Raw genomic sequence first — 10,060 nt, 5'->3', positions numbered from 1 at the left:
AGAGTGCAAAAACATTTAAAATCGGGTTTAAAAGACATAAATATATCTGCATCTGACATCTTGTGGGACTATTTATTTATAAAATTTAAGACTTTTGTGCAACAATTTCTTGTGCATTTTTCATTATTTTATAAATTTATGAAAAGAAAAAAACACTGTTAATCTTTACTGATACCTTTCAAGTTGTATATAAACTGAAGCAGATTTAGTAACCAAATGCCAAGATTTAGCTATTGTTTTTTTGTTTGAAAACTAAACCAAGCATTATATTCAGATAATTATTTTAACCATTCTAAAGTGGTATTTTATGACTGTGACCATGTAAAAAAATAACCTATAAATGCCACATAACTGTTTGTTCAACAGAAATGGATGGATCTATGCTTTCATGTGGTTTTCACCATATTCTGACCCTACCAAAAAAATCGAGACTCATCAGTCAACGTTTTTGCACTCTTCTGTTGTCCAGTTTTGGTTGCCTTTCTATAAGCTTGAACCAGTCTGGCTATTCTCCTCTGACATCAACAAGGTATTTTCGTCCACAGAACTGCTGCTCGTGGGATATTTTCTCTTTTTCTGACCATTCTCTTTAAACTCTAGAGATGGTTGTGTGTGAAAATCGCAGTAGATCAGCAGTTTCTGAAATACTCAGACCAGCTTGCATCAACAACCACATTCAAAGTTTGATGATGCTAAGTTTGAACTTCAGCAGATCGTCTTGACCATGTCTAAATGCCCAATGCATTGAGTTGCTGCCATATGATTGGCTGATTAGATATCTGCATTAACAAGCAGTTGAACAGGTGTGTACCCAGAGCTAACAGATTACGTGACATCTGGATCACGTAATCAGATTCCAAAAATCAAGTACTTGTAATTAGAGTAAACTACTTTTTAAAATATTCATAATTATTTATATAACAATAATTATATCCATGATTACATATTATTTACACAATGGCAGTAAGTTGTTCACAATTCATTGATTCTCCTAATTTTTTTAATGTTTATATTTTTTTTCATAATAAACCTGTCGCTTATATACATTCATGATTCTTTGAGTTTTTACGGCACTGAGGGGGAAATATATATTAAATATATATTAAATATATATATGGAATAATATAATAATAATAAAATATATGAAATATAAATTAAATATTTGATGTAGCAGTGATATTGCTGTGAATTTCATGTTTTTCAATATTTGTTTTTGTAATGTTGCTGTTTTCTAAATTTACTTAATTTTAAGTAAACATGTTTTAAAATCATAAGATGTGATTTTGTTTTATTCAGTGATACAATATCAGGTACATTAGTGTTAGTATTTTGAAGTATTATCTGTCCATACATTGCACTTTAAAAAGAATCTGCTGAGGCTCTTGTTGCTGAATAGAATATATTTTTGGAATATATTTTTTCTTTGTATCTGTCAAAATAGTACAAGATTATCCTACAATATATGTGACATCAACTAAGGGTTAGCACAAAAGTAATCTAAATGTAATCCAAAATAAGTCATTATGTTACTAAAAATGTGTAATCTAAGAGATTATATAACTGATTACAACTTTTGTAAATTCAGTAACTGATTACAATTATAAGTAATCTACCTATATATATATATATATATATATATATATATATATATATATATATATATATATATATATATATATATGTATGTATGTATGCAGAGCTGGGTATTAACTGATTACATGTAATCTGGATTACGTAACCAGATTCCAAAAATTAAGTACTTGTAATTAGATTTTATTACATTTCAAAATACTAGTAATCAGACTACAGTTACTTTTTTTATTGATTACATGATAACACGTTATTCCCAAAATGGCAGTAAATTTTTCATAATTCATTGATTCCCCCCGCTACTTCTTTTTTGTATATTTTTAATTTTTTCTTTCTAAAAAAGTCTACTGCTTATATATGTTCAGAAGGTGTTCTTGTGGAATTGCAAATAACCAGCCACTAGTCATGTGAATATCACTGAAAACTGCGACCCATACAGCAGTTGATCACTGGATTTACTGGATTCATTTTAAATGTTACATTTGTATAATTTAATAATTTAATAGCTTTTCATTACACTCCATCACAAACCCCAGTTTGGGAAACCCTGACTTAATGTAATATTTAACACACTTCATGTTGTTGACAAATAATGGAAAATATATTTTTTTCTTAGTATTTTTATATCAATATGGTACAAGAGGATCCTATTCAAATCAATGTGATAAATGAGTTTAGTCAAAAGTAATCTAAAAGTAATCAAAAAGTTTAAGATTAAAAAAAAGATTACATTAACGTTACCTTAAATGTGTAATGTAATGGATTACGTTACTAACTAAAATTTTTGTCATGTAATTTGGACTCAGTAACTAACTGATTACAATTTGTAAGTAATCTATATATATATATATATATATATATATATATATATATATATATATATATATATATATATATATATATATATATATATATATATATATATATATATATATATATAACTAATTTTCTAGGACTGGTATGGGAACTTTTGGAACGCGAATTGTGAAAGCCGGGAAGAATTTGAGGTAACACTCCCTCTTCCGGCCAACTCATCTGTACTCTGCTGTCAGTTCAAATGTGTCACTTTATGACAATCAGTCAAATAATCGATCGCTTCACTTTAAAATAGACCGAAGTTAAAAAGTGAAGACAACAGCCAAAATGGTGTTACAGACGATGATTGTTCGTGTCGCCGACAGCCTGCCGCTTGCTGCATCTATGCAAGAAGACGAGCAGGTATGAATGAACCCATGTCAGCTCAGAAAACTTCAAAATTAGTACAGAGTTAAAATACAGAACGTTTTAGTGTGATGTAAACGAGGGGATACATTCAGAAGTGTGTTACTTACCGAGTCTTTGTTATTGCTGTTTTCTATTGCTACTGTGATTCTATTGCTATTGTACTTTTTCATAATGCATTAAAGTTACTAACGTAATGAACTCTACAGTCTGGCCGAGACTTGCAGAAGTATCAGAGTCAAGCCAAGCAGCTTTGCCGAAAGCTCAACGAACAGAGTCCCACACGGTGCACTTTAGAGGCTGGTGTCATGAACTTTCAGTAAGTACCAACACAGACACCATTCACGACTGAGTTTAGAACTGAATGACTGCTAAATTAACCTTCCATTCCTGAATTTGAATCGAGCTAATAAACATGATGCTAACTCAAGAAAATAGAATTAAAATGGTTATTTTTAATAATACATCTAAATTTTTTCCCCTCAATAAGAACTGAATGACTATTATGTTATTATACACTGGATATTTCCAGATATTATATTAGTACATAATAAATATGTATTTTATTTTATATATATATATATATATATATATAAAAAAATAATTTATATATATATATATATATATATATATATATATATATATATATATATATATATATATATATATATGATAAATTAATTTTTACAAAATTAATATTTTGTAAACCATAGTGGAAGAACACTTAATTTCAGAATTATTTATCTTATTTACCCTAAAGTGTTTATTTATCCAAACCGTTATAACCTTATAACCAGAATACTGTGTAAATGAACAAAAATCATTGGTTTGAAAAGTGGCAACAATAAATATGCACATAGTTTACATTATTGATGTATTTATTTTTGAGCAACACTAACAGAACAATAAGCTCTCATTTGTTAACATTAGTTAATGCATTAACTAACATGAACTAACTATGAATAAATATATTTTTATACCATTTATTAACCTTTGAAAATAAATGTTACTTGATAAAAATGTCCATATTCATCTTAGTTCACAGTTCATTAAATATTGTTAATAAATATAACTTTTGATCTTAAAAATGTATTAATAAATGTTGAGATTAAAGGGTTAGTTCACCCAAAAAGGAAAATAATATCATTAATTACTCACCCTCATGTCGTTCCACACCCGTAAGACCTTCGTTCATCTTTGGAACACAAATTAAGACGTTTTTGATAAAATCCTATGGCTCTGTGAGGCCTGCATAGACAGCAGTGGTACTTCCTCTCTCAAGATCCATAAAGCTACTAAAGACGTATTTAAATCAGTTCATGTGAGTTCAGTGGTTCTACCTTAATATTATGAAGCGACGAGAATACTTTTTGTGCGGCAAAAAAACCCAAAATAATAACTTTTTAACAATATCTTGTGATAAGCGATTTCAAAACACTGCTTCATGAAGCTTCAGAGCTTTACGAATCGAATCAGTGGTTCGGAGCGCCAAAGTCATGTTATTTCAGAAGTTTAAAGGTTTGATACGCTATCCGAATCACTGATTCGACACAAAAGATTTGTAACGCTCCGAAGCAGTGTTTTGAAATCGGCCATCACTAGATATTGTTAAAAAAATCATTATTTTTTCTTTTTTTTGCGCATAAAAAACATCCTTGTCGCTTTATAATATGAAGGTAGCATAACATGAACTGATTTAAATATGTTTTTATAGCTTTATGGATCTTGAGAGTTACAATGGCATTGCTGTCCAATGGAGGCCTCACTGAGCCATCGGATTTCATCAAAAATATCTTAATTTGTGCTCGGAAAATGAACAAAGGTCTTACGGGTGTGGAACGACATGAGGGTGAGTAATAAATGACAGAATTTTCATTTTTGGGTGAACTAACCTTTAACACTAAGATTAAAAAATGCTGTAGAAGTATTGGTCATAATTGATTTAACATTAACAAATGAAACCTTATTGTAAAGTGTTACCATTTTTTGCTGCAAAATCTGTAGAACTAAGAACATTTGTCTGTTGTGTGACTGTTTGAATTGCAGTTGAGTAAATTATAGTTCCTGTCAATCCAATTCAACGTACTGTGGGGCATGTGGCAAATTTAATTGAGACTGACTCATGAACCTGAAAGACGGCCAATTTTCAAACCAGAATTTTGCCTAACTCTGATAGACAAGCATAGAGTTTGTGGTCGATTCTGGATGACATCACACTTCATGAACCCATCTTGTTTTCCAGCTATGTCATTGAGAAAGGAGTGTGTTACTTGGCCTTATGTGAAGCAGGATTCCCCAAGAAACTGGTGTTTGCCTATCTGGAGGATCTGGAGAGAGAATTCAGTGAGCAGTACGGGACAAAGGTCCCGTCGGTGTCACGGCCGTACTTTTTTATTGAATTTGGTGAGAAACATATTTATATCAGTGCAATTACAATGTACAAATGAACTTGCTCAAGGTTTATATACACTAATATTCAAAAGTTGAGGCATTAAGCTTTTTTTTTTAAAGAAATTAAATATTTTTATTCAGCAAGGATGCATTCAGTTGATCAAATGTGACAGTAAAGATTTCTATTTCAAATAAATGCTGCTCTTTTGAAGTTTCCATTCATTTAAAATCCTTTTTTTTTTACTAAACTCAAACTTTTTAAAGTAGTATATACCTATTGCCAGTGTTCTTGAGTAAGAGTCAGACCATTAACCTCGCCGTCTTTATAGTATGCACGTTTTGCTGAATATAAAAGTGTCTGTTTATATCAAATCAGTTGGTTGACATTGTGGACCAAATCATTCCCATTTGTCTCCAGACACATATATTCAGAAAACCAAAAAGTCTTACATCGACAGCAGAGCACGAAGAAATCTGGGCAGTGTCAATTCAGAGTTGCACGACGTCCAAAGGATCATGGTCGCTAATATAGAGGAAGTGCTTCAGCGTGGAGAAGCCTTATCTGGTGAGTGAACACTCTTTTCAACCTGCTTCAGTCTCAAAATACTATTTGTATTTGTAAAAGCATTATGTATTCTTCCCTGTTTTCTGCCTTATCTTTTTGTAGCTTTGGATTCCAAAGCTAGTAACCTGTCCAGCCTGTCTAAGAAGTACCGCAGTGATGCCAAATATCTCAACACGCGCTCCACCTATGCTAAAGTGGCGGCCGGCGCTGTCATTTTCATCACACTCATTGTTTATGTCCGCTTCTGGTGGTTATGAATATACCTGACAAATTCAAGCAGAAATTCTCAGGGCCTTACTCACAAAAATGGTTCGGACACCAAAGAGTCTGTTCTGGCCTTAAGGTTGTGTCTGTTTTAGACACTGAATGTAGCTTTTGTCAATTTCATAATGCTGTTGTCTTTTTACAGTTGTACCTTGCTTTATTTATATCAGTGGAAGGTGTTAATGATGTACTCGTTGCCTTGTATGTCTTCAGTATGTTCATAACAGAACTATGCAAAGTATATGTGGTGTTTATCACATCTGTATCTGGTGGTGAAACAAATATGCATATTTGCAAAAATATTTTTAATTTGTAAAACGGGAAGGTGGTTTTCTAGGAACACGAGTAAATGTAGACAAAAGAATTATAATTGTTTATTGTTTACAAATGATTCATGCAAAATACACAGTCGCACTCAAATCCATTCATTCACTCGACATGTTTCAAAGATGATAAATGGTCATTGATGACTGATGGTATAAATATATACAATTTTTTTTTTTTTTTTTACGAATCACAAAATAACAGCTGCTGAATGCACTACCCAGTTTTGTTTAAAATCCAAATTTGGCGATTTAGACCACAAGGTCAAAGTCATCCCGCTGAAAAAAACAAAACAAAAAATTGTGATGTTAAATCAGTTCAAAAACTATTTTTTAGTTTAACCATTTCTTAAGAGCAGAAAATCAGATTCTCCTGAGGTTTATATGAAATATTATATATAAACAATTACATTCTATGCATTTTAGAATCTTTAGAGAGCATGTCTCTGGTGTCTGATCATTAGTCCATACAGGGAGGTATGTATACTAATTAAATATTAAAATATTTTCTTGAATTTATTCGATTAAGGAGAAGCTTTGTGTACAGTACTGTTCAAAAGTTAAGGGTCAGTAGGACTTAAAAAAAATGAATTAATATTAAACAAGGACACTTTAAATTGATCAAATGTACATATGCAATATAACAAGATTTCTATTTCATATAAATGCTATTCTTTTGAACTTTCTATTCATTAAAGAATCCTGAAGAAAAATGTATCGGTTTCTCTGAAAATATTCAGCAACACAATTGTTTAACGTTGATAAATGTTTCTTTACTAAATAAAATATTTTACAATAGAAAGGTTATATTAAATTGTAGCAATATTTCAGAATATTACTGTTTTAACTGTATCTTTAGTAAAAAAAAATGCTGCCTTGGTGAGCACAAGAAACAAACATAAAATCTTGTCCACCACAAATTTTTGTACAGTAATGTATAAACTCTACATTATAATGTCTTCAACATACCTCCTCGTTGTAGTTCATGACGTGTTGTTTGATCTTGGATGAGTCCACCCATGTGATGAAGTCTTCCATACTCCTGCACAATAACTATACATTTCAGTTGCTGCAGACTCAAATAAATGCCAATATGTTCAAATTAAACTTGTGTAATTTTAGGGCTTTTCAATACTAACCTTGTTACAAGAAATGCAGGATCGGTGACAATCTCAGGCCCAACACGAATATCTGTTGCTCAGTCAAGAAGTATTTTCGATCGCAATTAAGCAAATTAATTTACCAAGAACATTTGTCACAATATTACAATGAGATGAACATACAGTATATTCAGGGATTAAGTCAATTTAATTATACAACAATAAAAAAAGAAATTACAGTGAACAAGTCATTTGTATGGAAGCCTTATTCTGCCACGGACAAAAAAAAAAAAAAAATTAAATGGTAATTTGGTAAACTTTTATCTCAGAATTGTGATAAAAAAATTTGGGGAAAAAAAATCACAATTACAAGTTTATACCTAACAAAGTCAGAATTTGTAAGTTTATATCACAATTTTGCGTGAATTGAGATATATAAACTCTTTTTTCCTCACAATTACTAGGTATAAACTGGTAGTTGTAAGTTCTCTTTTCACCATGGAATAAACAAAAAAAAGGTGATTGCAACTTTTTCTCTCACATTTGTGAGTTTATATCTCACAATTTAGAATTTTCTTCTCAGAATTGTGAGAATTGTTTATAAACTTACAATTGTGAGTTAGCTACTAGCAATTCTGACTTCTGCTCTCAGAATTGCGAGTTTATCTTTCAAGTTTATATCTTGCAACTCTGAGTTTTTTCAGAATTGTGAGGGGGGAAAAGTGAGATAAAAGTTGTGATTTTTTTTTTTTTACTTTTACTTCTATACACTAAAATGTTACAACACTTAAGAATATGAAGTACACATTATCACTGAAGGATACGGCCCTGCTCGATGAAGGTTATGGCAAACTTTAGACTCTGAGCCATACGCAGTTTCAGCATGATTGTGGGAAGCCGTCTCCTAAAGAAAACAACAATCAGGAAAAAAATTTACAAATTGGAACAGGCAGAAGGAACAAAAGGATAAAACTATTTTATCAACTCTAATTTGACCTGTTTAGCACGTTGTGTTGTTTTTTCCTCATTGGTTTAGATATGCTGTACATTGTTGCACTTACTGTAATTTCTATGACCAAATGTTGCACAGCATCTTACCTGCAGAATGCAGATGCATTAACTTCATTTGCAAGGGAAAGATTCTGTTTGGTGGGAATCAAACCAATACTGTAACTGCAAAAAAAGAAATACACACGATCTTCAGACTGACTACAGCTCAATTACAATAAGGGGCTCACTATACATGCAAAGTTCCCAAACTTACAGCTTTTCCAAGAAAATGGTTGTACTTTGAGCTCTGAAGCCATCTTTTTCATCCAAGTCCCGTATTTTCTGTGCCAATTCTCTGATATTTCGACTAAGTTTGTTGTATCTACAGAGAGATGAGACACGTATTAGATTCATAAATGGTTTGACTGAAGACAGGCATTTTTATCGGTCTAATCTAAAATAGAAATTACCATGTGCTTTAAAGATATTTGCTTAAAACAAATATACATACTAAAAGGGAGTCATATTTACTAGGCTATATGTAACGTTACTATTAAAAGTGATATCTTTTACTCACTTGGTGTAATCTTCCCTCTTCTCAATGCGATATCTCCTCAATATTTTAACCTCGTGTAAATTATTGTCAACCTCCCAGTTAATAAAATCAACTTTCTTCAAGAGTTTCTGCTCGTGATATTTCAATTTACGAACCATTTTGAGAAATATCAACAAGCGTATTATTTTTCTCTAGTTATCATTAGCTTTCACACGCGTGCTTTTCACTCACGGTAGTTTTCTGTAAAGAATATGTGGCAGCTAAACTCGACACTGGCGCCCAGAGGTCAGGAGGAGAAAGACAACAATAAAATAATATATATATAAATTTAAATTTATTAACAAAATATATATTATATACAAATTTTTACAGCATAAAAATGAAACTGTAGTGCATAATAATATGCATAATATAATGAATACGTTTTGTTTTATATCGTTGGATGATAGTATATTTCTCTGTTCTAATTAGTAAAACAGTTCTTAATTTTTAATTCTGTTCTTTATTTTTTTTCTTAATTGACCCTTCGCAAAGACCTGCCCCCCTTAGTTACTGTTGCTTTATCCGACAAGCCATGGCGCTGTCACGCCACAGACTGAAAAAATACTAGGGCTGTCAAACGATTAATCGCATACAAACTAAAAGTTTAAGTTTGCCTAATATATGTGGGTGTACTGTGTGTAATTATTATGTACATATAAATACAAACACATTTATGTATATATTTGAGAAATATTTACAAGTATATGTATTTATTTATATTTTTATATAATTTATATTATATATAAATACAAATATTTTGTACATAAATAACATATTTCTCTTAAATATATACATTAATTTGTGTGTATTTACTGTATTTACACACAGTACTCACACATATATTATGCAAACTCAAAATTTTATATTTTGTATGCGATTAATCGTGATTAATCGTTTGACAGCCCTAAAAAAAATACATAGAGGAGCAAAGAGGACACTGACAACACGTCGACAGACAAGACAGAACAGGTTACTTATAATATGAAACAAAGTCCCATCTTTAAAATTGTGTATTTTT

The 10,060-nt window shown here is 31.0% G+C and overlaps 2 protein-coding genes across 2 annotated transcripts; one reads left to right on the top strand and one right to left on the bottom strand.

Annotated features, from left to right (window-relative positions):
• The first annotated feature begins 2,603 nt into the window (after positions 1-2,603).
• On the top strand, positions 2,604-6,034 carry sec22ba (SEC22 homolog B, vesicle trafficking protein a). Its single transcript, XM_067362519.1, has 5 exons — positions 2,604-2,808; positions 3,021-3,130; positions 5,054-5,214; positions 5,621-5,767; positions 5,870-6,034. Exons 1-5 carry the CDS (start codon positions 2,734-2,736, stop codon positions 6,022-6,024), a joined length of 648 nt encoding a protein of 215 aa, XP_067218620.1. The 5' UTR covers positions 2,604-2,733; the 3' UTR covers positions 6,025-6,034.
• Positions 6,035-6,490: 456 nt separating this feature from the next.
• Positions 6,491-9,244, bottom strand: imp3 (IMP U3 small nucleolar ribonucleoprotein 3). The gene is made up of 7 exons (XM_067362520.1): positions 9,022-9,244; positions 8,719-8,826; positions 8,553-8,627; positions 8,279-8,358; positions 7,494-7,545; positions 7,324-7,396; positions 6,491-6,633 (listed from the first exon to the last, which is right to left on the bottom strand). The coding sequence occupies exons 1-7, from the start codon at positions 9,156-9,158 to the stop codon at positions 6,607-6,609; spliced, it is 552 nt and encodes a 183-aa protein (XP_067218621.1). The 5' UTR covers positions 9,159-9,244; the 3' UTR covers positions 6,491-6,606.
• Positions 9,245-10,060: the final 816 nt, after the last annotated feature.

This window comes from Chanodichthys erythropterus, chromosome 16 (genome assembly GCF_024489055.1).
Source record: "Chanodichthys erythropterus isolate Z2021 chromosome 16, ASM2448905v1, whole genome shotgun sequence".
NCBI classification, from domain to species: domain Eukaryota; kingdom Metazoa; phylum Chordata; class Actinopteri; order Cypriniformes; family Xenocyprididae; genus Chanodichthys; species Chanodichthys erythropterus.
This window is presented reverse-complemented; position numbering and strand designations above follow the sequence as displayed.